At 42.0% G+C, this 27,985-nt stretch overlaps 1 protein-coding gene and 1 pseudogene across 1 annotated transcript; one reads left to right on the forward strand and one right to left on the reverse strand.

Annotated features, from left to right (window-relative positions):
* The first annotated feature begins 1,515 nt into the window (after nt 1–1,515).
* Nucleotides 1,516–27,190, forward strand: SLC19A2 (solute carrier family 19 member 2). The gene is made up of 6 exons (XM_029230929.1): nt 1,516–1,906; nt 8,014–8,616; nt 21,510–21,732; nt 22,826–23,018; nt 23,358–23,499; nt 25,710–27,190. The coding sequence occupies exons 1-6, from the start codon at nt 1,703–1,705 to the stop codon at nt 25,836–25,838; spliced, it is 1,494 nt and encodes a 497-aa protein (XP_029086762.1). The 5' UTR covers nt 1,516–1,702; the 3' UTR covers nt 25,839–27,190.
* On the reverse strand, nt 13,603–13,708 carry LOC114900181 (annotated as a pseudogene).
* Nucleotides 27,191–27,985: the final 795 nt, after the last annotated feature.

Below are 27,985 nucleotides of genomic sequence, written 5' to 3' on the forward strand. Positions count from 1 at the left end.
ATAGTTGCCATATTAGAAATTAAATCTGAAAAGTTTTTAAATGCAAAAATATACAAACATACATTCTCTTGGTCTTTAGAGTGACAATGTCATCACATATCATGTAGTCTCTAGAATGCAAAAGGAAATAAAGTCTTATTAGTATTATGAAAGTAGTTTGACCACGTGGAATTCTGTAAAGATCCCAAGGTTCCCTTGGGCTTCCTGGACCTCACTTTGAGACCCACTGATAGAAGTAAATACCAACAACTGCATTTCTTCAGCGGTCAATCAACTCGCATATTTTGGTTCATCCACTTGTGCAGTCTTAGAAACAAATCTCCTTTCCCTTTACTAGTATGTCGTTCCATCTGGTAGAGTTGTGTCGCTGACTGCAAAAAGTATCCTTTTTGCAACAAGTGTCATTTGCTGACCCAGGAAGAAAATTGAGCTAGATAGGTCGTAACATACATTAAAGCAAAATAGAGTTCAAAAATGTTTTCTGTGAGCTTCTGGTAGGATCTGTTAGTCTGCAAATACTGCACAGGGGAAATTGCTTTAAATGGTGCCGCTGGTCTGCAGTGGAAGGATTGGGTTACAGTCAGTCTGAGTCAGGCAGAAAGAGGTTTATAGACAAAAATTAAAGAAAGCACTGCGGATTCTTGTCATGCTTTGCCCTTGAAAACTATGCCAAGACCTCTGTTTTGTTTTTTTTTAATAAAGAGATCGATGATATTTCGTGATTGCTTTAATGACTCGAGATTTCCCCCTTACGTTTTAAACACAGCCTATATCTACAGTTACGTTTTGTTTGCTTTCTTTGTATCCCGCTTACAAAAAGTAACGACATAAAGCTAAAACCCTTTCAGTAGGACTCCATTAGGATCCTTCTGTTAAGCAACTAGCTCGTTCATTCTTTTCACAGCACTTTATCCACTTTTTCCTGCTCCAGCTCTTGGTAAACGCCTCGGAGCGTTTAGATCCCGGCCTTCTGATGTCTTTTTACTGCAGATGAATACAATTTAAAACCTGAAAGCTGCTGGAAGAAAGGTAGAGCATTCCCCGTCCCAAGGTTAAATCTTTGCCCGGAGCTGGCCACTTGGGAAGGAAAATCTGAATGGACCGTGGTTAAGAATCAGAAAATGTGTGTAACAGCGCGTTTCTCTTGGTGGGGATAAGGCCCACGCGGAGCATTCCCGACAGGTGAGCTGCAGCACGAGGGATGACTTAACCGACCTCCAGCGGGGGCGGAGGGCTCGCCCCCTGAGCAGCGCACGCCAGAACAGCCGCGGTCTGACCTGAGTCCTACAAGTCCTCTGCGCCCGAGCCAGCGTACGTCTGCGCTCTTGCGTGCCGCCGACACCGCCGCCGCGGGTTCGCATCTTGTGAGCCACCGACCAATGGGACAGAAGCCAATGCCCGGCGTCCTCTGTGATTGGCTCTCAGCAGGGAGGTGGTGGCGGAGGGTGGGCCTTAGGGCGTGAATGGTATTCTGCCGCTCAGCGGGCGGGTGGCGATTCGTGAGGTTCTCGCAATCAGGAAAGGCTGGGAGTCATTGCGATCAGAGGCGGCTGTCTCAGAACTGCTTGGCCCTACCGGGAGGAGGCGCCACTCGTAATTGCAGGTGCCTGCGCTGGGGCAGCGATTCAACCTCACTCCGGTTGGCCGAGGAGGAAAAGGAGAAGGAAAGGGCCGGGCCGGGTCCCCGCCCCTCGCGCCCCAGATGGATGTGCCTGGCCCGGTGACACGGCGGGCGGCGGCGGCGGCGGCCACCATGCTCCTGCGCACGGCTCGGGTCCCGCGCGAGTGCTGGTTCGTGCCCACCGCGCTGCTCTGCGCCTACGGCTTCTTCGCCAGCCTCAGGCCGTCCGAGCCCTTCTTGACCCCGTACCTGCTGGGGCCCGACAAGAACCTGACGAAGAGGGAGGTAGGCGCGGGGGGCGGGCGGGAGGTGGCTCGGCCGGCGCGGGGCGCGGGCGCCGAGATGTGCGGGAAAAGGTGAGAGCGGGCGGAGGGGCTGTAGCTGAGGAAAGGAGGAGTGAGAAAGGCGCTCGAAACGCGGGAGCCATTCTGAGCAGAGATTGCTGACTTTTCTCAGTTGGAAGGCGGCTCCGTGCTGGGCGCTGTCTTAATTCACGCTGTTTTTCTCTCCTGCGTTGGATTGATAGGCCGTGTCTTAGGTGAAGGGCTCGAAACGCGGTTCGGGAGCCCCAGTTCACGTGTGCTTCAGGCGCTGTGCTGATGATGCTGTAATGGAACTTAGCCCCACTCTGCTCCGACTGATCCAGCAGTTCCTGCTTGGGGGCGGGGGCGGGGGGGGGAGGAGAATATTTGGAGAATAAAAGGGAAAACAGCAGGTTGTACTTTGGACATGGTAAAGGTTTAAATAAATATTTGCTGCCGGAAAGTAAGGAACCAGATGCTGAGTAACTCCTGCTTTCTGAAAGGATCTTCCCTCTACCTGCTGCACCCTCTTCCTTCCCCTACTTTGCATTGTTTACCCTTGAGAGATGGAAGTGCTCAAATAAGGACTGTACAAGACAAGAACCCATCATCTTGTCTTGATTTTTGGTTGGGCGAGACTGTGTCCAGGAATACGCTTCCCACACACTCCCCCAACCCCACCTCCCGGGATAAAAGCAGGTATTTAGATGGTATCACATAGTTGGCATTTAATTATAGTTTTTCTTGCGTTGTGAATTGTTGCTTCACGGATGTTAGTTTTGCTCCTTTCTGTTCTGCTGCGATGTTGAGATTAATTAAGAGTACATAGTCCATGATCAAGAACTTTTTGCTGACTGACTTCCTCAGGAGGATTTATAAGTAAAGTACTTGAAGTGCATTGTGTACTTTAAAAATGTGTTTAACTCTTTAAAGTGTATGGTCAATCTCAACATCAGTTTTTTGAAAAAGAAAGACATTATATTAACTGAAAAAGGACTTAAACTCAAGCTGCTACCACAAAACCCAAATAAAGCAGATTCAGCATCCTCTTCCTTGAACACTACAAAGCAAGAAAGCTGAGGTCTGGTATTGCTTTCTGGAACAAAAGGGTGAAAGCTGAGTGGGCAGTTGTTAGCTGTTTCTTATTTCTTATGTCTACTTCTCCTCCCACCCTGCCTTCCTGCCCCAGCTGCTGTGAAGTACTCCTCCCATTTAAACCTTACTCTCTCCCCTGTGATTAGTAGTCACCTGTTTTGAGTATCCCTGCATAACAGGTCAGAGCAGGATGTAATTACTCATAATCCAGTTTGTTGGTGCATTGCTCCTCCATTTTCAAGGGCACTTGAAAGGGACTGAACTCTTGGTTGAGGATTTCATTTGAGTTTCCCACATTATCTCACCCCTAGCAAGTGGCACTGACTTTTACCCAACTTCAGATCTACTTCTCAGTCTTATGGACCACTCCACAAGGAACTGTAAGAGTTACTCATTACCTATTTGAATTATAGTATTGGTTAAAAACAATAATAAAGTGGAAAGGGCCAACTCTTGTGAACAGAATGATTCTCCAAGAAGAAAATTACTTCAGTAAATACAAGAGAGAATGATTCTGGAGACCCACAGCAAACACCAAATCTGAATTGTAGCCACTGAAGCAGAAATGATACTGTCTATGAGCTGCTAACAATTAAAATTTCATGTGAACTGCCACGTGATCTGCACAGTTTGTGCACCTTGCCTGAAAGAGAAGCACACGGGGAGAGAAACATGCTCCCATTGTTGGTATTTGAAAGCCGAACTGTTTTGTACAAGTGCCCTGGGCAGAATTGCTGTGTGATGTGCCATCATGTGTCCCGTCTTATCAGGAAGCTACCTAGGTGAGTGAAATATGTTCGAGGCGTATAGCAATAAAGCAGAGGTGCCAGGCCCAGGAAACATTTGCTGAATGTGTAACAAAAACATAGCACACTTCTGTTACTGCAAATTAGATGAGGAAGAGGGCAGGGTTTGAAGAAAAAATCCAGAAGTCTGGAAAGGTATGTTGTTTGTGTCTGAGGACCTCAGAATCATGGCTGATTCTGATGGTCGTGCACAGTATGGCTCTGTCCACCCTCTCTGGAACCCTAGGTTTTTAAAAATCTCTAATAACTGAAATAAATAGGACAACTTGTTCTCCTTTCTGACTGCTTGTTTTTACCAAGGTACAGTTATTTATTTATTTAATATTACATGATTTTTAGGCAAAGCAAATGCCAAATCATGGTCAGTCTATTTGTGTTGAATTTTGTATTTCCCTCAGGAGACTTTAGAAGGTCCAAGAGCAGTCATCTTAGATAGAGCTGTTGTTAACCAAGGCCAAAGACAAAAGGAGGAAAAGAAGGTCAGAATTTCCTTTTTCCACTCTCAAAGGATTTTTTTTTCTGTATCACTTTATAAATTTTAAACAGGTTAAAATTTGTCTTTCAGTAGTTGAAAGCCAAACTTTTAATAAAATAGAGCTCTTTATCACCAAAAATTTTTTATCCTTTCATCTTTTTCAGCGTGGGATTTGACATTCACTACCTTTCTTTGATACTTTTAAGACATTAAATTTAAAACTATTCTGCCTAATATTGAGAGCCTTACAGAATTTGGCTCTTATCTCCTTAACACCCTTATCTCCCACTACATCCTTCTTCCCCTTGCCTTCTACATGCCCAAGCTCCATCCACGTTAATCTTATAGTCATAAATCCAGTGGATCTAACTTTCTCATCCTTCAAGGTCCATCTCAAAGGAGCAACCCCCCATATTTCCTAACTCCCTTGTCAATAATTTATGTGTATGTGCTCTTCACTAGGTTCAGAACTCCTGGAGAACTGAGGCTTCATTTTATTCTTTTTTTGTTTTCGTAATCTCCATACAGTTTGAAAACAGTGTTGTGCAAATAAGTGCTTACTAACTAGTTGTCTAATTGAACTGTGATTCTAAAATAAAGTGTAAATCTGAATTAGAGCTTAAAACTGAACAGCTGTTTTCCCTTGACTTCTTGTGTCTCAGAAGAAAGCACAAACAAGCTCTGATCCAGAGAACTGTGAAAGGCACCTTAGAATAAAACCAGTTCCCTTTGCTCACACGGCAGATTTTTACCTGAGATAAGAAGGTATCGTCCAGGTGTGGCCAGTAAGAGTCTGTAACCTGTACATTTTTGCATGTAGGAAGATTCCCTTCAGGATTCAGAGTATCTATCAAAGAAGCATTTCCTGGTGTGACAGCTTCTCCTTGGAGGCATTGAGAGAGAAGGGGTCTTCTGGAGACTTTTGGAGACACAGTGGCTAAGCTCTGCGTATTGTCTGGTCTTCTTTCTTCATGAAAGCCCCATAAAAGCACCCCTACGCAGGTTGAAAAAGCTGCTTAATGGCATTAGAAGTAAGCCTGGAACATAGTAGATGATCAACAATAGTTTCCTGATTGAAGAAATGGGGCATTTTAGGGTGGTGGATTCAGAATATCTAGGTGCAGATACTCCCTCTGCTGGTGACTAGCTGGGATAACTTCGGGCAATTCACATAAGGCCTAGTTTTTCCTTGGTTGTAAGATAGAGATGATAAAAGCATCTACCGCTTAGCGTTGTTTGGATTAAATGAGGTCATATAGGTGAGGTGATTAGCATAGTGTGTGGTGTCAGTAGAGATGTGCTATTATAATGCTGATAATGCTGTGGGAGGGACGGTCCTCTTGGGTTGATGTCTCTCCTAGGAGTAAATTCAGATTTCTCATTGAGAATAAGTTAAAGAGAACATATCTGGTCTTTTTCCCCTGCTTGCCTTTATTTTAGTTTCTACTTGGCATTGCTTTTCCTTATCTTCATTATGTAAACTGTGGTTTTTGTATTAGGAGTGGAATTAGACTCATAAGCGTAAACACTTTAAATTGATAATTGAAAGGATGAGGTTTATATAACGAAAACTTCACAGTTAATCATTTGGGGACAACTAGTATTGAAGGGTATATAACATGTCTAAGTGCAGACAGTATTACTGGAGTGAAGAATCAGTGAAAGTCCCAAGCTGTGTGGTGGAGAACAAAGAAGACTGGGTATGGAAGGAAGGTATTTTTAAAGGGAAAGTGTGGTGGCTAATAGCTTTGTAGTATTATGTTGGGGAAAATGTGAAGGTGAAGAAATATGCAGAGTCAAACAGAGGAGGCAGTTTCACACTTAAGAAAACTGTAGGAGAATGAATAAAACTATAGGCAAAAAAGGAGTGGGAAGTTGCTAATGGAGCACACCTGTGAAAAGTCTGTAGGGAAGCCTTCACTCCTCACGGCTTTCATCTCAAGGTTGCCCTTATCCCCTTTGGTTTTCTACTGAGAAGCCTCTGACCCTGTGTTAAGTCAGCCGAGTGCACTTTGTTCCTCATTTGATAAAACTTACACACTTGTGAATAAGAATCATTTCTACAGTTCTCGATTATTCTTTCACGCACACATTCAGGCACAAGAAATTTTCCTGGTAAATGGAGGTTGCTAGATGATTTGCAAACACAAATTAGACCGGAATTCATGAAGGCAAGGCTATTAGACAAATCACTTTTGATATTCAGCCAGTCAGAAATCAAGTCTGGAATGTATTTCAGATTATGTTTTCCTTTTATAGTTGTTCTCTGCATTGGCAAATATTTTATAATAATTTACTAAAAATAAAATTTTTACTTTATTGTTCCTCTAAAACCTTAAAACAATTAGTTGGGTGAACTGGGGTATACATGAGAGTTAAAAAGTAAGTCAAACCCAAGGATTAGATTGCTCCATCACAAAGTATTTAGATTGTTAGTAAGACTACCTTTCAGAATGCCCTTAAAAACTGAGGCCACTGATCCAAACTTTGAAATGATCACTTATAAAACTGACTTACTTAAAGCCCCAGGAACTTACTAGGCTATGGGGTAGGTGTAAAAAGAGGGAAACGTCTCCTACAATGATTGTTATTCGAAGAATGGGGACGACAGTTCAGTTAATTTAATTTGTATTGTCCCAAGTGGTCTGTGTTTCAGCTTCAGTCCTTAAGTCTTTAAACGTATGAAAAAAGAGTAAGTGATTTACATGTACTCTCTCATTTAGTCCTTGCAAGAAACCACCCTGTGGCATAGGTTTTACTTCTCTTTTACTGATAATGGAGATTAAGGCTAAAAGGAACTAAAAAAAAAACTTGCTTAAAATCATACGGCAAATGATGGAACAGAAAATTCCAGCTGGGGTCTTTGTGGTTTAAATATTATTTCTACTATCTTCCAATGAAAAATTAATGAAAAAAAAAACCTTCCATTTTTTTTCATAGTATAGACGTACAAAAAGAAGGACAACAGAGTTGCTTATACTGCTACCATCCACAGATAGTTAACTCTGTTAAGACTGTAGGACAGACTTACCTTCTTTATCTATTCATGTTACCCCAAAGAAATGAAACTTAAAATCAGAGAAACCTAATCAAACAGTAGGATCATGGCTCCCTGTTCTGTTCTAGAAGTAAGAACTGACAGTGATTCCAAAACATTTATTTGGTTCCAAAGCATTTGCTGAGCCAAGTATCTTCCAAACAGTGTGCGAGCTGTTAGGTTGTGCAAATGAAAGTCAAGTCCACCCTATAAAGCAATGGTTCTAAACTCTGGCTCATAATAAAATCTCCTGGGAGGTTTCTAAAAAATGCCTGCGGCAAGGCATCCACATTTTCTAAAGCTCCTTGGGAGATGTGTAGCCATGGTTAAGCAGCAGTGCCGTGAGGTGACTGAGGAGACTGACACATACAAAGCAGTATCAGGAGAGCTTTTTGGGTGTTGGGATACAAACACTATCAGCTGCAGGAAAGTCTTCCGGGATGAGGAAGGTGTTGAGCTAGGCTTTGATGAATAGGGAAGATTTTATTAGGAAAAAGACGGTGGCGTGGAAACGGAGAAGTATGTTCCAAACAATTATCAGAATTGTTGTCAAGATTTCTTTGGTTGATAAAAATGAGATCTCTGAGGTACTGCTAGATTCTTTCATAAGAATAAATTGTTACGAATGTTCCAGGTCCTTTGAGATCACTAACGGGATTTTATCTTTTTTCTACCAGGTCTTCAATGAAATATATCCAGTATGGACTTACTCTTACCTGGTGCTGTTGTTTCCTGTGTTCCTTGCCACAGACTTCCTCCGTTATAAACCTGTTGTTCTGCTGCAGGGACTCAGCCTTATTGTTACGTGGTTCATGCTGCTCTATGCCCAGGGACTGCTGGCCATTCAGTTCTTGGAATTCTTCTATGGCATCGCCACAGCCACTGAAATTGCCTATTACTCCTACATCTACAGTGTGGTAGACCTGAGCATGTACCAGAAAGTCACGAGTTACTGTCGAAGTGCCACCTTGGTGGGCTTCACAGTGGGCTCTGTCCTAGGGCAGATCCTCGTCTCAGTGGCAGGCTGGTCCCTATTCAGCCTGAATGTCATCTCTCTTACCTGTGTTTCTGTGGCTTTCGCTGTAGCCTGGTTTCTCCCTATGCCACAGAAGAGTCTTTTCTTTCACCACGTTCCTCCCTCCTGCCAAGGAGCAAATGGCGTCAAGGTACACAATGGTGGCATTGCTACTGATACCTCAGCTTCTAACCACCTTCCGCAGTGGGAAGATGTTGAATCAAAAATCCCTCTAAATACAGAGGAGCCTCCCATGGAGGGACAGGTAAGCACAACCTTAAATGCCTGGTGGTTGCTACTCTGGGGCTAGACCAGTGGTGAAAAAGCAGACAGGAAAGTCCCTCAATTCATTTGGATTCTGGTTTTATCTTGAGTTGCTTCATTGGTTCATTAATTCATTCATTCAATATAACGTTGATTTATATTAGGGATGACAAATGTATTTTCCTCTGGAGTAAATGACCTCCGGGACTGGCACAACATTATTATTATTTTTTTTTTTTACTTAAACTTTATTTTAGATTTTTTTTTTTACATCTTTATTGGAGTATAATTGCTTTACAATGGTGTGTTAGTTTCTGCTTTATAACAAAGTGAATCAGTTATACATATGTTCCCATATCTCTTCCCTCTTGAGCCTCCCTCCCTCCCACACTCCCTATCCCACCCCTCTAGGTGGTCACAAAGCACCGAGCTGATCTCCCTGTGCTATGCGGCTGTTTCCCACTAGCTATCTATTTTACGTTTGGTAGTGTATATATGTCTATGCCACTCTCTCACTTTGTCACAGCTTACCCTTCCCCCTCCCCATATCCTCAAGTCCATTCTCCAGTAGGTCTGTGTCTTTATTCCTGTCTTACCCCTAGGTTCTTCATGACATTTTTTTTTTCTTAAATTCCATTTATGTGTCTTTCTCTTTCTGACTTACTTCACTCTGTATGACAGACTCTGGGTCTATCCACCTCATTACAAATAACTCCATTTCATTTCTTTTTATGGCTGAGTAATATTGCATTGTATATATGTGCCACATCTTCTTTATCCATTCATCCGATGATGGACACTTAGGTTGCTTCCATCTCCTGGCTATTGTAAATAGAGCTGCAATGAACATTTTGGTACATGACTCTTTTTGAACTTTGGTTTCCTCAGGGTATATGCTCAGTAGTGGGATTGCTGGGTCATATGAGTTCTATTTGTAGTTTTTTAAGGAACCTCCATACTGTTCTCCATGGTGGCTGTACCAATTCACATTCCCACCAGCAGTGCAAGAGTGTTCCCTTTTCTCCACACCCTCTCCAGGATTTATTGTTTGTAGATTTTTTGATGATGGCCATTCTGACTGGTGTGAGGTGATACCTCACTGTAGTTTTGATTTGCATTTCTCTAATGATTAGTGATGTTGAGCATTCTTTCATGTGTTTGTTGGCAGTCTGTATGTCTTCTTTGGAGAAATGTCTATCTAGGTCTTCTGCCCATTTCTGGATGGGGTTGTTTGTTTTTTTGGTATTGAGCTGCTGGCACAACATTATATTGCTCACACTTGGAGATGTCTTAGAAGCCACAGCAATGTCTGTCTCTTCTTCATCTTTCTATCCTCAGAACTTGGTATGTAAAGGAAGCTCTAGAAAAAATTTTCTAAATGAATAGGTGAAATGATTCCAATAAATGATGAATATCTACTTCCAGTTTCTGAATTGAAGTCCACAGTATGTAAGGATAGGAAGTTATCTTCCTCATCTGTGCTGAAAACTATGTGTGATACGGCATACCTCAAGGATATTGTGGGTTTAGTTCCAGACCGCTGAGGTAAAGCAAATATTATAATAAAGCAAGTCACACAATTTTTTTTGTTTCACAGTGCATATAAAAGTTATGTTTGTACTATACTGTAGTCTATTATGTGTGCAATAGCATTATGTATAAAATAATATACATACCTAAATTTAAAAATACATAATTGCCAAAAAATGCCAACCGTCATCTGGGCCTTCAGCGAGTCGTAATCTTTTTGCTGGTGGAGGGTCTTGCCACGATCTTGTTGGCTGCTGACTGATCAGGGTGGTGGTTGCTGAAGGTTGGGGTGCTGTGGCAATGTCTTAAAATAAGACAGCAGTGAAGTTTGCCGCATCGATTGACTCTTCCTTCAGGAATGATTTCTCTGCAGCATCAATGCTGTTTGATAGCATTTTACCCGTAGTAGAATTTCTTTGAAAATTGGAGTCAGTCCTCTTAAACCCTGCTTTATGAGCTAAGTTTATGTAATGCGCTAAATTCTTGGTTGTCATTTCAACAGTCTTCACGGCACCTTTACCAGGAGTAGATTCCATCTCAAGAAACCACTTTCTTTGCTCATCCATTGGAAGCAGCTGCTTATCCATTCAAGTTTTATCATAAAATTGTGGCAGTTCAGTCACAACTTCAGGTTTCACTTCTAATTCTAGTTTTTTTTGCTATTTCCACCACATCTACAGTTATTTCCTCCACTGAAGTCTTGAACCCCTCAAAGTCATCCATGAAACAAAAGTTTTACAACACAATGGTTTATTCTGACACATTTCGTTTACTTTTTTATAATGTGATCACTGCCCACTAAACTGATTTTATTACCAACTAATGAGTTGAAATCTAAAATTTAAGAAACTCTGTCCTAGACCACCTTGATATTTGTTATTTATAGATATGCAAAATGTCAGTACTTGATATGGTGAAGAATTATAAACTTTTAGAGTTAGAAGTGATTCTAACCACAAATCATATAACAATCAGAGCATGTTAAAGGGACTTTAGATCACATCACCCTTTCATTTTAGAGATAAGGATTCAGATCCAACATTAGTGAGTCGTGCAAAATTACACACATGTACTCCTAAACATAATTTTAGAGCAGATATGAAATCCACTTCAATCTGTATCTTGCTCCGTGAAGTCTTTCAGTGGGTTAACCACATGGTCAGAACCATCATGTTGGCCATGGTGAGGTAAAATTAGGATTCAAGTCAGTTTCATGATCTCCTTGGCTCAGCTACCGACACCATGACAGGCAAGCAGTGCTGCTTGGCAGCTGTACAGCCCTAAAATACTGCTTGCTTTTCTTTGATGAGCTTGAAGGAAAATTAGATTGTGGATACTGGAGATCACAGTGCCATCTTAAGTTGACAAAGCCCATCAATGAACCATAAATGATAATCGTGGTAATTACAGTAAAGAAGAGTTTTAGGTCAGTGTGTGGTTTTATCTTGACTTAAAAAGAGGGGAAATGAGGTAGAAGTCAAAGTGATAGCCCAGTCCACAAGTTGTCTTAGAGTACTTGTAAGTTGATTTTCAGAATGAGTCCTACTGCTTTGGGGCAGAGGGTGCTGACATTGCAGGAGGAGGAGCTGCCAAAGCCAGTGATTTTCTTTCCCAAACAGGCAACTGGACTCATTTTGTGCTTGGCATATAGTTGGACATGATTTTTTTTAAGTTGCTTATCCATTAGAAATGATGTAAATTAAACCAACTCTTTAGCACAGGGCTTGACATGAGATTAATGCTTAATAAATATCTGTTAATATAACTATACTTTTATTTGTAGACTGACACCTTTTACTATTAGGAAGCATTCTTTGTGTGTGTGTGTGTGTGTGTGTGTGTGTTTGAGTTCCATAAAACACAGACAGCAGCAAAATAACTGTTTTTATCTTGTACTCAGTATCATTTATAGAAGCAGAGTATAGCGGATTTTGAAGAAGGGAGGCAGTCCCCAGTACTAGTACTTACCAGCAGGGTGACCTTGGGCCAGTTTCTTAATTCTTTGTGACTTTTAGTTCCCTCATTCATATACCTACCTCATAGGGCTATTTCAAGTATTAAATAAAGCCATGTAGAGCTTTCAAATTAGTATACATAAGTAGGTAATCAATACACGGTAATTTCTATTATTATCTTTATCATTAGATATGAATAATCAAGAACAGCTTTGTACCTTCACTGTAGATCTTTATTTGTGAGGCTGTAAATAATTTCTCATCTTCCCTTTGAATTTGTTGAAGGTATTCTGGGCCTTATGAAGAGTTATGAGAGTCTGGTACTAATTCCATCACAAGTTCTTTTTCTTTTTTTTCTATTCTTTTTTCTTTTTTACTTTTTGGTCACACCGCGTGGCATGCGGTATCTTAGTTCCCCCGACCAGGGATGGAACCTGTGCCCGCTGCAGTGGAAGTGCGGAGTCTTAACTGCTGGACCACCAGGGAAGTCCCACAAATTCTTTTTCTTTAACTGAGTTAGGCTACCCCTAAATGTAGAGTGTTAAATCAGATGATCACTAAGGTTTACTTGACTCTAGAATCCTGAGTTTTGTGAGCTGACTGATGTGAAAGTACTCTTTTTTCTTTTGTTTCCCAGGCATACCATGAACAACTTCTCCTTTCCTCTCCAGTCCTCCACATATGTAGGGATACATAGAAGTAATTTAATTGAAATCATTAGCCCTTGACTTAAATCTTCATAGTCTAGGCATTAAACCCTAATTATCCCCTGCCCCTACATTTTCCTATTGTATGTAGAAGAAAATGCAAAATTCTGATCATGGTCTATAAAACCCCATACAATTTGGCTGCTTGCCAACCTCTCTGACCTTATCTCTTAATTGGGCTGAAACACATCAAGCTTGTTCCCACCTCAGAACTTCAAATCAGGAGATTGTGTCAGTCAGGACTGCCCTTCATTCTGATCTTCATGGCTGGTTCCTTTATGTCACTCAGGTCACAGCTCGGACATCAGCTTTTCAGAAAGCCGTTTAACACTCTTAGCAATCATTGCTCCATTCCAAAGTCACTTGCTAGCCCATTACCCTTTTTACTTTCTTCATAGTATTATTCCTACTATAAGCTCTCTTTTATGTGTGTGTTTATCATCTGTCTCTCTTACTCCAGTGTTAATTTCATAAGGGCAGGGCAGTTAATTTCATGGCCGTAACAGGGTGATTATGGTGGGTTTTTTTTTCCTGCCTCTGTCTCCCAGCTTACGCAAGGCATGCAAAGTCCAGCAGCAGCTGAAAGTTAAAACCATGGGATCAACCTTTTATTTCTAGCCAGACAAGTGAGAAAGTGGGGGGCTTGCATGTTGAGGAGTGAGGGGGTCATCCCCATTGGTCTTTTTCTCCCCAGTTACCACATCTCCCCTGCAACCTCAGTGATGGCAGAGGCCTTCACTGAGAAATGGCCTGTGTCTCTGGACAAAGGAACAGGTTAAGAGGCTCCTATTGTCTGAAGAGTGTGGGGGCATGCCCGTTATTTTCCTTTCTTTTCTCTTGCTATTTAAATTGACAAGAACAGATACTACACCTGATCTTAGCCAAAAGGCTGAGATGAAATAGACAAAATAAACTTTAAGCTAAAATTACTGTCAAGTATAAATTTTACTAATATAGTAATTCCAAAGGACCAAGGAGCAGGGCAGTGGCTTTATTGAGAACCCAGGATTTCCGAGCGTCCACCGTGCCCAGTCACTTTTAAATCATCAGCACAGCCCTATAATTCAGAGATTTAGGTGAAGTGACTTGCCCAGGGTCACACAGCTAAGTGAGAGTCTTCTGGGACCAACAGTAACTTTTGCAAAGGCGTCTCTTGCTATACTTAATCACTGCCACAATCTGACACTCACATTCTTTCTTTTTATACTATTCTGTTTCCTTGGGTCAAAGAATCCGACCCCTGAATTAAGGTTAAATAGGAATTAGTGGCAGATCAAAAGCCAAAATCGCTTCAAGATATTCTTTTAATTCACCCAAGTAATGCCTTTAGTTACAAAAATATAGAACAATATAGAAAATTACAAGTCAAGCGACCTTAGTATTCACAGGCAAGCACTAATATATTTTAATGTACCATGATCATATTAAAATAGAAATAACTATGAAACATTTTCTGCGGAGAAGCAGCCCCTGTGGCAGGCAGCGGGAAGGGATAGGAAGGCTGCATGGCGCCCAGGCCCCCGATGGCCTAGGTCTCACCCCGCAGCGCACTGTTGATGCGCCGGAACGCTGCTTCCTTCTCTGAGTCTAGGTCTTCGTCGGTGACCCGGAAGCCCAGCTCAGGGGCTGGGGGCAGCCTCAGAGGCTCCCCTCGCCTGTGCGGCAGAAGAGGAATCCTGCGTTTTCGGGGCCTGGGACTGTCAGATGTGCGGGAGCCGTTCCTCCAGGTCCGTTTCTGCCCTCTTGTTGCCTCTGCATCTTTGTCAGGCTGGCTTTTCCTCTGGGAAACCACCGGAGCTGCAGAGGGCGACGGAGGGCCCTCTTCGCTCCCTTTCTTTGCGGACTTCTGGGGCAGCCCTTGTGGTATGGCGGGACCCCTCCTTCTCTTCACTTGCGGGAAACCTCGGGTGGAGCTATATGAGCTCGTGATGGCGTTTCTTTGGGGGCAGGAGCTCATACAAGAGGTCTGGAGCCTCAGAGGCTCCCCTCGCCTGGGCAGCAGCAGAAGAATCCTGCGTTTTCGGGGCCTGGGACTGTCAGATGTGCGGGAGCCCTTCCTCCAGGGCCGTTTTTGCCCTCTTGTTGCCTCTGCATCTTTGTCAGGCTGGCTTTTCCTCTGGGAAACCACCGGAGCTGCAGAGGGCGACGGAGGGCCCTCCTTGCTCCCTTTCTTTGCAGATTTCTGGGGCAGCCCTTGCGGTATGGCGGGACCCCTCCTTCTCTTCACTGGCGGGAAACCTCGGGTGGAGCTATATGAGCTCGTGATGGCGTTTCTTTGGGGGCAGGAGCTCATACAAGAGGTCTGCGGTTTCCTGCTGGCTCTGTCTTCTGCCCTCTTGGCGTGGAGGTCTCTCTGCAGAGGTCCAGGCCTGGGCACGAAGAAAGAGCCCCCCAGGGGCCTAAATGCAGATCGTGCGCCCCCGGTGTCATCGGGGCTGCTTCTCTGGTCTTCGTTCCTCCCTGTGACTGTGGGGACTTCCTCCTCCTTGGCCATCCCTTGCCCACTCTCTCCCAGGGCCCTCAACACCGTCTTATCTGTGCTGTAGTTCGGGACACAGCTGGGTGTCGTGGGCGGCACTGGCTGCCCCTGCGCCACACTGACAGTGACTGTGTCCACTGCGGACACTGAGCTGCGGGATGTCGTGGAGGTGCGAGCACCCATCACCGCCTTCTTCCGATGGCCTCGACTGCAGATGGAGATAAGGACCCCCAGAAAGGAGCGCAGGGTCTGCGGGATGGTAGAATGGGGTCTAAGAGACTCTGTGGCAAAGCGCAGATGCAGAGTCACTGGACACTTGTGGGCTGGCCTGCGAGTGGATAGCTGGCCATAGACAGCTGGGTTACCCGGGCCGGCCACGGGAAGTCGGTGGGCGCGGGGAGCGGGCTGGGGGCAGCCGAGCCCTCCTGGCAGGTGCTGGTCCCCCAGTGCCTGGGGCGGGGGTGAGGGGCAGGGCCTACCTAAGTAACTGCTCCTAGAGAACTTGGGTGAGGTTGGTCCTTGGATAGAGAGCTGGGCTCCGAGCACTCTCCTTCAGCTGCCAACTCGGCCAAAAGCGGAGTGCGCTCTCTTTGGCCTGTTGCCTTTTTATACTCTGCAACCTGTGAGCGAACAATGGGCGTGCGTAGGCGGGGCGCAAAAGTTTAGGGAGGGATGGCGCATGCGTAGCGTGTACGTCAGGCCCTGGGGCGCACAGGTGAGGATGCGCGCCCCTGGACCGTCTAGCGCTTCTGAATCTCCCGGGGGTCTGAGGGTTGGAGGTGTTTGCCTTGAGGGTGATGAGCTTCTTGGCAGGGCAGCTGCCCCTTCTCCCCCGGCCGGCTCTAACTGTACAGGATGGGTCCCCGGCCACCAGAGCGGGAAAGCTGGAGAGCAGGGTACCTGGCTCAGCCGCCGCCGCCCGAGGTGGCAGATTTGGCATCAACGCCTGTGCGTCCGCCTGCCCTCCCGCCTGGCAACATTGGAGGAGAGAGCCGCTAAGAACAGAAGTGCAAAAAAAAAAAAAACCCAGACGTGCCCAAGCCAACCAGATCCTGCTGGGGTGACAACTGAAGGGGCAGGCACGGCGGGCTGGGAGGGACATATATACCAGGTCCAAACCCAGAAAGATCTGAAATGCACGAGTCAGAATGAAAGTCCAGAATCATCCTTGGGCTTTGGGCTAAGCTGGAAGTATAGCCAAACTCTTCAAGGTCTCCGGCTCCACCTGCACTTTCTGCCTGGCTGGGACATTGCCCCAGAGTGGGGTTAAGTTTAAGGAGTCGAAGGAGGCATACATTTCCATCCTCTGGATCACTGCTCACCAAAAAATACATAATGCCAGGCACATATGTAATTTTGAATTTTTTAATGAACACACCAGGAAAATGAAAATGGTGAAGTCAATGTAAATAATAGATTTTTAATTCAGTATCTGCAAAATGTTAGAATTTTTACATGTGGCACGAGAAATGTGGTCATATTACGAGGGCTTGAGAGCCGCATGGAGCAAGATAGAGGACAAACAGCATGCACTTGAAACTCTAAGAAGTGAACGCTAACAGGCAGATGGGGCCTGGAAGTCCAAAGTTGAATAACAGCACTCAGGACCTATTTGTTGATTATGTTAATGAGTCATGGCAAATAGAATATAAGGGAAACCAACATTTATTGAGCACTTCCTACATACTGAATAATGCTTATCTAGTTCTTGCAATAACCTGTTGAAGTAAGCATTAATTTCCATTTTACTGTAAAAAGCCTAAGATTCAGAAATTTTTCTCATCTGAGTGTAGACAAGTATGCTGCTGATTCATCATCTCAGCTCCCATTTATTTTGACCTGGGTACCAGACACTGTGCCAAAAATCTTATATTCATTATCTCATTCTTATTAAAACTACTATTATTAAAACTCTATGATACAGGTATCACTGTCTCCATTTTACAGGTGAGGGAACTGGAGCTCTACTGATTTTATTTAAAAGATTCATACTTAATTTTTTAAGTAAACAATACAGAAAACTACATAAAAAGAAGTCAAAATAATCTGAACTGCTGGGTGCAAAGATGACCACTGTTAATATTTTAGTGCCCTTTCTAAATATCACTGTTTGTACAGATTTTATAGTAAATGAAATTATAACCTACATGTAGGTTTATAACTTTATGGTTTTTTACTCAGTGTTAATTCAAGACCTATCTTTCTTTCTTTTCATGTCAGAATAGCCTTCAGAATCCAAAGAATTGAAACCATAATGGTGAAAGTGACTGGGGGGAGGTTTGTGTTGGGCAGTATTCTGCCTTTCTCACCAGGCTGGCCCTGAGCACTAAAAGCCAGAATCAGAAAGACTTGTGTGAAGGACAAAGTCTGTCTTTTGACCCTCCCCATTTTTTTCTCATTTGTGGTCACAGCCTTTCCCTCTGGATATCTCCAGTTGGGCCCCTGCCAACGGATATGTCTGAGTTGGGATGGAGGGAGAGAGTGTGTAGCCGTATATGGCTGTACCCCCTACCTTTGGCAGCTTAATGCCCTTGAAGCTCAGATAGGTGTTATCTCCCCTGAAAAAGAGTAGCCAAAGGCAGGTCTCTGTGCCAACTCTTAAAAGGTTTCCAGTGCCCCTGAACGAGAGCTTATGAACTAGGGCTCTACGAGATACCAGGCAAAGGCAAGAATGAGTATTCTTGGAACAAGATAAGTGCACAGCAGGCCAGAGCAGGACAGAGTGTCCCAGAAGCCTTTTATGTTGGAAGAGAACTTTATCATTGCAGATTCTTAAGTACACCTTGAAAGCGCCTTCTTCTGTGCTATTGTTCTTGTTTCCTTTGCTTTGAATGTTGTTCTTAATTGTTTCTCTATTCTAATCTTATCTATCTCCCAAAGCCTGTCTCAAACACCAGTTCTTCCATGATACATATTTTGGTTCCTTTTCCTTGAAACCAGATGTACTATATTTGTCCCCATTAGTTAAGGCTCATTGTATATGTTTTTACTATGTTTTGGGTAATGAAATATCAATATCTGAGAAAATAATGATAGTCTTCCTTTCATCATGAAAAAAATGTTCATTGTTTATAGCAAGAATTAGGATTGTGTCCTTCAACAGCACAATAAAAGAAGCAAACTTATTCTCAAGTTTCCATCCTAGCTATTGGCTTGATAATAGACAAATCTCCCTCTGCATATAACTGAGCTAAGAAAAGAGCAGCATTTAATTTGGTATTTTAAACGCCTAACTATTTAAAGAAGGGGCTATTGGTATTATAAACACCTAACTATTTAAAGAAGGGGCTGCACAGAAATTAACGTAAAATGGATTAAAGACTTGAATGTAAGACCTGAAATCATAAAACGCCTTAGAAGAAAACGTACGTGGTAAGCTCCTTGACATCTGTCTTGGCAATGTGTTTTTTAATTTGACACCAAGAGCAAAAATAAGTGGGACAACGTCAAACTAAAAAGCTTCTATACAACAAAGAAAAACATCAACAAAATGAAAAGGCAACCTACTGAATGGGAGAAAATATCTGCAAATCATATGTCTGATAAGGGGTTAATATCCAAATTATAAAATGAACTCATACAACTCAATAGCAAAAAAAGAATCCAATTTAAAAATGAGCAGAAGATCTGAATAGACATTTTTCCCAAGAAGACATTCAGATGGCCAACAGGTACATGTAAAGATGCTCAATGTCACTAATCATCAGGGGAATGCAACTCAAAACCAGAATGAGATGTCACCTCACACCTGTTAGAATGACTGTTATCAAAAAGATAAGAAATAAGTGTTGGTGAGGGTGTGGAGAAAAGTGAACCCTCGTGCACTATTGGTGGGAATGTAAATTGTTGCAGTCACTGGAAAACGGTGTGGAGGTTCCTCAAAAAATTAAACATCAGGGACTTCCCTGGTGGCACAGTGGTTAAGAATCGGCCTGCCAGCACAGGGAACATGGGTTTGATCCCTCGTCCAGGAAGATCCCTCATGCCACGGAGCAACTAAGCCCGTGTGCCACAACTACTGAGCCCACACGCCACAACTAACGAAGCCTGTGCACCTAGAGCCCATGCTCCGCAACAAGAGAAGCCACCACAATGAGAAGCCTGTGCACCACAACGAAGAGTAGTCCCCACTCGCCGCAACTAGGGAAAGCCCTCATGCAGCAACGAAGACCCGACACGGCCAAAAATAAATAAATTAATTAATTAAAAAAAATCAGACTACCACATGATTCAAGAATTCTACTTCTAGGTATATATCCAAAGAAAATGGAAACACTAACTCAAAACGATACAGGCACCCACCAATTCACTGCAGCATTATTTACAATAGCCAAGATATGGAAACAACCTAAGGGTCCATCAGTGGATGAATGAATAAAGAAAATGTGGTATACGGACACATTTATATACATACTGGAACACTATTTATTCAGCCATTAAAAAGCGAATGAAGTCTTGCCATTTGCAACAATGTGGATGGACTTAGAGGGCATTATACTAAGTGAAGTAAGTCAGAGAAAGACAAATATTGCATGATCTCATTTATATGTGGAAACTAAAAACAAAACAAAACAGAAACCCCAAGCTCATAGATACAGAGAACAGACTGGTAGTTGCCAGAGGAAGGGGGTAGGGGGTAGCAAAATGGGTAAAGGGGAGTCAAAAGGTAAAACTCCCAGTTGTAAATAAGTCTTGGGGATGTAATGTACAGCATGGTGACTATAATTAGTGATACCATATTGCATATTTGAAAGTTGCTAAGAGAGTAGATCTTAAAACTTCTCATCACAGGAAAAAATATTATAACTGTATGGTGACAGATATTGACTAGGCTTATTGTGGTGATCATTTCACATTGTATACAAATATAAAATCATTGTTATATACCTAAAACTAGTATAAAGTTAAAGGTCAATTATACCTCAGTTTTTAAAAATAAAGGAGAAAGGGCTGACAGCAGGTGGGAGTAGTCATTTTACATCTGTAGGTTCTCATGTGCAAGATATGGCTTCCAGCCAGCAAGCGGGTTGAATCATGCTGCTGCCATTGGTGTTAATAATGTGTAACATGGCTCCTGTCACACATCCTGGCTCTTATATGCTAATTCACAGTTAGCTTCCTCTTGGTCCCTTTGGATTCTCTCATTTTGCCTTCCCATGTTAGTTGCAAAAGTAAAAGTTCCTATGTTCTGAGCGAGGCTCCGGAATTATGGCAACCTTTGATAGCTATTTCACAGGATGTCCGGAATCTCATATTGACTTCTTGGCATAGTCCAGGGATGATGGTACATAGTAATGTTTTGATTCACTCAGTTGCATGCATAGTAGCTTTATTACTTCATTGTAATAGTAATATTTCCATAAATACTGGGTAACAGAAAAAGTGTAAGGAAGAAAATTAAAATCACTGATGACCCCATCAGTCAGAGAGAACTGCTGCTAATATTTTGATTTATTTCTTTCTAAGATTTCTGTCTTAGCCGTTATCTTTCAGTGAATCTGATAGGTTCTCATTCATGGATTCTACCTGAACAGTGATTTACTAGGGTTGCTAATTATTGCGCTTTTTTTGTTTTGGTTGCGTTGGGCTTGTGGGCTTTCTCTAGATGCGGTGAGCGGGAGCTACACTTCGTTGCGGTGCGCGGGCTTCTCATTGCGGTGGCTTCTCTTGTTGAGGAGCACGGGCTCTAGGCGCGTGGGCTTCACTAGTTGTGGCTCACGGGCTCTAGAGTGCAGGCTCAGTAGTTGTGGTGCACAGGCTTAGTTGCTCTGCAGCATGTGGGATCTTCCCGGAACAGGGCTTGAACCCGTGTCCCCTGCATTGGCACGTGGATTCTTAACCACTGCGCCACCAGGGAAGCCCAAATTATTGCTTATTCTTAATGTTGCTTGCCACTGTATGGGGAGATATGGAATGTCATCTCCCTTTGGCTAAAGTACGCGATTTCTGACCATCTTTCTACCTTCATTTTGTAAACAGTATATCATTTGCTGGATGTACTAATGTTTATAGAGCATTCAAAGCAAAAATTATATAAGAATGTGTGGGGATAAATGTAATTGCTAAGAAGTTTATACATACACACACACACACACACACACACACACGTATATGAAATAAGCAATTGGTTTTCACAAGGAACAAGAAAAAAGTCTGTTGAATAGAAAATTGAGTCTATACAATTGCTTTCTGTACAGTTGGCTTCTTCCCTTTTTCTGTGTAGGAATCCAAGCCAGACCGTCTCCTTGTGCTGAAGGTCCTGTGGAATGATTTCCTGGTGTGCTACTCTTCTCGCCCTCTGCTCTGCTGGTCCGTGTGGTGGGCCCTCTCCACCTGCGGCTATTTTCAAGTCGTGAACTATGCACAGGGCCTGTGGGAGCAGGTGATGCCTTCTCGTCATGCTGCCATCTATAACGGTGGCGTGGAGGCCGTTTCAACCTTACTGGGTAAGCAGTGCAGGGTGGTAGGGCAGCTTGGGAGGGGGAGATTCCTCTGGTAGTGAAGTCAACCATAATCAGATTTTCTCTCCCCTCCCAAGTTTGAAGTAACCCCAGAGAATGGATTACTTATTTTGAGCTCTGATTTTATAATTTAGGAGGACAATTTAGAATTGCACATGAGGTGGAGGGCTATGACTAACAAACTTAAATTCTTTTAACCTTTGGGAAACCTGATATAATGGTCCTCTGAATTGTCTTCTTATCTAGGTTTCTATTATCTCTGATTTACTGGGTTCTTCTGCCACTTGTTGAAAAACTTGGAGTAACCTATACAATACTTTATAACAACAGTAGCAAATATATTGTTTATATGTGCCAAGCGCTGCTCTAAAGACTTTATGTATGTTCACTCAGTCCTCACAGAATTCCTAAGATAGGTGTAATTATTATCCCCAGTTTACAGTTAAGGAAGCTGTGGTCAGATAGGTTAATCACTTGGCCAAGATGATATAGACGGTAAGTGGTAAAGTCGCGGTTTGAACTCAGAGCCTGTGTCTTTGGCCATTTTATTCTGTTGTCCCTTTCTAATTTGTCGACCCACCTCAGAAGGTTTTGGAAAACTTTATATGATTTCTGTAAACACTTAAAACTGTGACTGGCACTTAGAAAGCACTCCATACATTTTAGCTATCGTTATCATAACCATCATCATTTTACCACATGATAAACTGCCCCTCAGTTGGGAAGAGAGATGAGCCATCCTGCCGTGTTGCCAAGCTACAAGCAGTGGTTCTTTTTGATTCTCGCCTCTGTGTCCGCCTCAGTAGTTTTTCCTTAGCAGCATCCCTGGCTCTGTATCCTCCTTTTCCTTCTCATTACCAGCTGCCCTAGTTCAGTCTCTCATCATCTCTCCATGGCTCCATACTATTTATTCCATCAAGTCCAAAATTCTCTGCCTGTCTTTCAAGGCCCTCCATAATCTTGAGCTACCCTGTTTAAAAGTTAAAAGATCTTAAAATGTAATAATCTAAGATGAATTTTTAATTTATTGAAATAGTATTTGTGTAGCAAAATGACAAATTTTCTCTTTGTTTTGTAGGTGCTGTTGCTGTGTTTGCAGTTGGTTACATAAAATTATCCTGGTCCACTTGGGGAGAATTGACATTGTCTCTGTTTTCTCTCCTGATTGCTGCTGCAGTGTACATCATGGACACCGTGGGTAACATTTGGGTGTGCTACGCATCCTACGTTGTCTTCAGAATCATCTACATGTTACTCATCACTATAGCAACGTATGTATTTTGATTCAAAGAACCATTAGGAAGAGCTGACAGGATTAGCTTTTTGGTTTCTTTACAAATTAAATTTTCTGGTTAAAAGAGGCAAATGGGAGGAAGCATTATATGTGCATTGCCAGTTTTTCTCCTGAGGAAGCATTTAGGCAAGGTTCTTTATTTCCTTGTTTAAATGTTCCTGCTGTTTTCAGATGTTTGCATGAGGTTTACATCATTTAGCAACAAAATATTCTTCACTTGGTTGGGAAGGGAATTGACAGTAGAAAGTACGGGCTACTCTTCACACTATCCTGGAAGTAATTCTTGTCTATGCGTTCTTTTTATTTATTTTTTAAGTTTTCAGATTGCTGCAAACCTCAGCATGGAGCGCTACGCCCTAGTGTTTGGTGTAAATACCTTCATCGCTCTGGCACTGCAGACTCTGCTCACTCTAATTGTGGTAGATGCCAGCGGCCTTGGCTTGGAAATTACCCCTCAGGTAAGATCTCTGTTTCGGTACTGAAGATGTTATGAGTTGATCAGGGTAACAGAAGTGGAGCATGCTTCATGGAAACAAATTCAAACAATATCATCTTTTTGATGAGGCCCTAGAACATTTCTGTGTGTAATTAACCAGGCTGGTGGAGCTGAGAGGTAATATTGGTTCCTTCCAGGCCAAGCCCTTCGGCCTCCTCATCCATTATTTCCCTCCATTTTGAATTCTGTGCCTGGAATACTACATCTCATGTTGGAGATGCCGTGCTTCACCTCAGAGCTCTCTCAGTCTCCTCCTTCTTTATTTAAAACACCCCTCACCCAAATACCAAGGTAATGGCTTCCTGGTGCTGAATAGCATTATGATTCTTAACATATGACCTACTGAGAAAACACCTGCACAAACACTCAGAGACAGTGTGAGTAACTTTATTCACTCAGGAATTGTATAGTTGTATATGCCTTCATGATTGTGAGTTGTAGGTAGGGCTTGTTATATACTTCGGCAAAATGGGCAATTGAATAAAAAAGTGCCTACCCTACCTCATCTCAGCCCAAATGATTCCATCTCCATTATTCCTTCCTTCCTTACGTATTAGTTTTCTTAGAATACAAAGACCTAACATGTTAGCAGTAAGTAACTTTGTTTTTACTGAGGAGGTCTAAAAGAGACATAGGTAATGTGCACTGAGTGCTTTCTATGTGCCGGGTACTTTGTATAGAATTGTGCAGCGTTGTTATCGGGATTAGACATCAAGAAAATGAGTCTGAGAGATGTTGTGTTGTTTAAGGTCACGGTCAATGATAGTATGGCAGAACCAGGACTCAAACCAGCATCTGACTCCAAAGCTTAGGCATCTCCCACTGCATCATGCTGCCTCACAAAAGGATGGGGGAGGGGGTGGATAGAGCAGAGGAATGGGAACTTATTACTTTCTTTTAGGTAAGAATTACTTAAGTGTTTCCCAGTTACTACCTGCAATAAAAACCTTGAGAAGACCTCTCAAGGGCTGGGTACTTTCATTTGGGGTGGAGGGTAGAAGAGTAACTAGGTGTTTGTCATCTTGCTATAGAAGTGGTAGGTTTAAACGCATGGAATAATAGAATTTTGTGGGCTGTGCTGAAACTTGTAACTGCCATGATTAATTAACGAGTTTCCTATAGGAAAATGAATCAGAATTTTAAAGGACCTGGCTCAGAGTGTTAGCTTATCAGTAGTTAGTAAGTTATTTGAAGAAGAAAAATGATGATGATGTTGATAAACAACATAGTTCCATTAAAATATTGGCTCGGAGGGACTTCCCTGGTGTCTCAGTAGTTAAGAATCCGCCTGCCAATGCAGGGGACACGGATTCAATTCCTGGTCCAGGAAGATCCCACATGCCGCAGAGCAGGTAAGCCCATGCGCCACAAATACTGAGCCTGTGCCCTAGAGCCCGTGAGCTACAACTACTGAGCCCGCGTGCCACATCTACTGAAGCCCATGTGCCTAGAGCCCGTGCTCCACAACAAGAGAAGCCACCGCAATGAGAAGCCCGCACACCGCAATGAAAAGTAGCCCCCACTTGCCACAACTAGAGAAAGCCTGCGTGCAGCAACGAAGATCCAACACAGCCAAAAAATAAATAAAATTAAAAAAATATTGGCTTAGAGAAGATCCTTATAAAAAGTAATCTTATAATGGAATATATTGATAGTTGACCTTCTACTGCCCTCTCCTGGGCAAGAGTAGAGGTCTTGATATTCAGAATTTGGCCTGTTAATCATATCAGCTTGAGGGTAGAGACCAGGATTCAGTTATAACAGCAACAAAAATAAAAACAATAGTATTAACAGCATTAGCATTGTGCTAATAAACATTTGCATACATAATCTCATCCTTTCCCAACAACTCTGCAATTAGGAAATATTATGAATTACAAAATGTTTTGCAAATGAAGTTGAGGCTCAGAGACTGAGTCTCTCAATCCAGGTCATACAGCTAGTAAGGGGGAAGTCGGGATTTGCACCCAAGAGTCAGCCTTCAGTACCACCAGGCTGTGCTGCCTCTTTGTATCCTCAGTGCCTGGCACATTGTTTAAGCACACGATGTTTTTTGAAGTTTTATAGAGAAACTGAATATACCTTTAATTATGGAGTCTGTTCACATATATGTAATAAAAGAGCTTACCTTCTAATTGATAATTCTATAAATTATTCTTTCCCCCTCTTTAGTTCTTCATCTACGCTGGTTATTTTGCACTCATTGCTGTGGTTTTCCTGACTAATGGTGCAGTCAATATTTTGAAGAAATACAGAAAGCCCCAAGATCCAGAATCAAGTTCTCAAGTGACCACTTCATAACACACTGCTAATGAGCTTCTTATCACAAGAACTCTGCACAGCAGCTGTGCCTGGATGTATTTAATTTTTTAAAGTGTAGACACCTATTTATGAGTGTGCATTTCACGGCTTCAAAGCAGCCAATTGACTATACCTTGTCCTCCTAGAGTAATACAATACTGTTCAGAAGTGAAGTGTACTTCATGGATTATTTACGAGAGCCAATATAAGGATGACTTTTTTCTGATTTGAAAGTGAGCTTGCTTTTGAAAACCAAGTAATCAAGAGCCATCAAGCAGCACATGGTGATGTATACTTGCTAGCAAGTGAGTCTGGTGTTTCATAGGTCAAGTACTTCTGTATCAGATTAGCCAGATGCTTGGCCTGGTGGGACCAGGGCTTCACAGGGGCCACAGGTGTCACAGGTCAGAACAGAAATATGTTCTAATAGCACCTGCCTCTGTTCAACTTAATTCTTATTTCTGTGTTATTCACGTGCATTTGTGTTTCTGCAGATGAAAGTTGTTCCTATCACTGACAATATGTGCTCTGGTTTGGTGTTTTATAAGGCATATGTGTCGTTTCTAATTTATTTTAAAAAATTCATTGTGTAAATATTCTCAATTCCCATCTTGACAATTATGTATTCGTGTGGATTTTTCATTTTTACATTATTCATATGCTTCCTAGAGAAGCTAATTTAGTTAAATAATAAGGCAAGTTTTGAGGCCTGCTAAAAATCTAAGTGACCTAATCAGAAAACTTGAGGCAGGTTTGCTTGTCTTTTATTCTTCGATATGAAGGACTATTAATTCTATGATGAAAAGTTACTAAATGGGCTAAAGATACAACTAACCCATTTTGTATTTGCACTTTTATCTCCAAAATAAAATGGAAAATCTTTTTTAAAATAACTTCATCTCCATTTATAGCTTTTATATTATTTATCCTTCTTATTCAAGATAAAGATGTCGTTAAGAGTTGGATCATTCCAAGGTCTTTTTCACAAACTGAGCCTCTTATTAATTATTTTGGTGGGACAGGAACTAGGATAGACTTAGTTCCTGTATTTTGTACATTAAATCTGCCTTTGTTTCTAAAGGTGGATCATCTTGAATATCTGCTTAAAATAAGAATTGCTATTGACTCAGTTTCCAGGTTACTTGAAAAAAATGTTATTCTGTGCACATTTAATTGGGAAGTTAGTCTACCAAGTGGCTGCTAGCCTGAGACGTAACTATTTTGAAGCCAATTTTGTCGCCTAATCATAAAAAAAAAAAAACAAAAAACTAGGTTAACTTTTTTAGAACGACATAGGTAAACACTGAATAATAGTGTCAAGATTCCAAAACTGACATATTCATTTATGTAAGCAGGAATTCTAGAAGCAAATGAATGATAAGAATAAGTCAGTTTCCACTCACCTTCCTTTCTGAATAAGGGAAAGGAAAAGACCACTAGCTAAGTAAGGGAAGAGGAAGTGATATCGTAAATAGCAGCCTCTAATTTTATATTTTGTCTTTGTTGTGTTTTATTTTGCTACATAGGGAATTGTTTACTCAGAAACAAGTAGAAAAGTGGTATTTGAGGAATTTTATTTAATTTTTTAAATAAAAGACTGTGGTACAATCAATACTAAAGCAGTATTTCCCTGGAATTTAATTCAAAGTTTGTGGTACACAGTTAGAGCCTTTACTTATTTAAGACAATAATAAGTTTACATCTTGGTGTGTGGCCCTATCTGTAGAATGCTGAACCCAATTTGCAAGTTGTACTGTATGCAGTTTTGTAAAGAAGTGAAAATAATTTGTTGTACTTTTTATTCAATTCTGTATAGATTATAAACTTATTTATTAAATAAATATTTTACAGTATATTTTTCCTTTTTAATCAGAATTGTTTTTAATTTATCTTTTGCTGTATTAGGAGCTTTGGATTACTTCTTTAAATCTTTTAGTTGTTTCGACTAGGACAAATTTCAGAGTAAGCCTTCCCCTCACCTGACCTTACTAACTAACCCAGAGTCATCCTGTTAATTCCTCCATTGCTTTGTGATCTTTACTTTTGACTCTTCCCTTTCATTTCTGTTTTTCCAATTTTCTTCTAACACCACATTGTACTGTTTATTTTTCTTGGTCTTCATCTTGGTACCTCTTACTTTTTTAAAG

This window comes from Monodon monoceros, unplaced genomic scaffold, assembly GCF_005190385.1.
Source record: "Monodon monoceros isolate NGI ecotype Baffin Bay Population unplaced genomic scaffold, NGI_Narwhal_1 Super_Scaffold_18, whole genome shotgun sequence".
Lineage (NCBI taxonomy): Eukaryota > Metazoa > Chordata > Mammalia > Artiodactyla > Monodontidae > Monodon > Monodon monoceros.

Coding starts and splice junctions, on each gene's coding strand:
- SLC19A2 (XM_029230929.1), top strand. CDS start 1,703: ATGGATGTGCCTGGCCCGGTGACACGGCGGGCGGCGGCGGCGGCGGCC. Junction 1,907..8,013: donor AGAACCTGACGAAGAGGGAG/GTAGGCGCGGGG, acceptor TTTTTCTACCAG/GTCTTCAATGAAATATATCC. Junction 23,500..25,709: donor GCTTGGAAATTACCCCTCAG/GTAAGATCTCTG, acceptor CCCCCTCTTTAG/TTCTTCATCTACGCTGGTTA.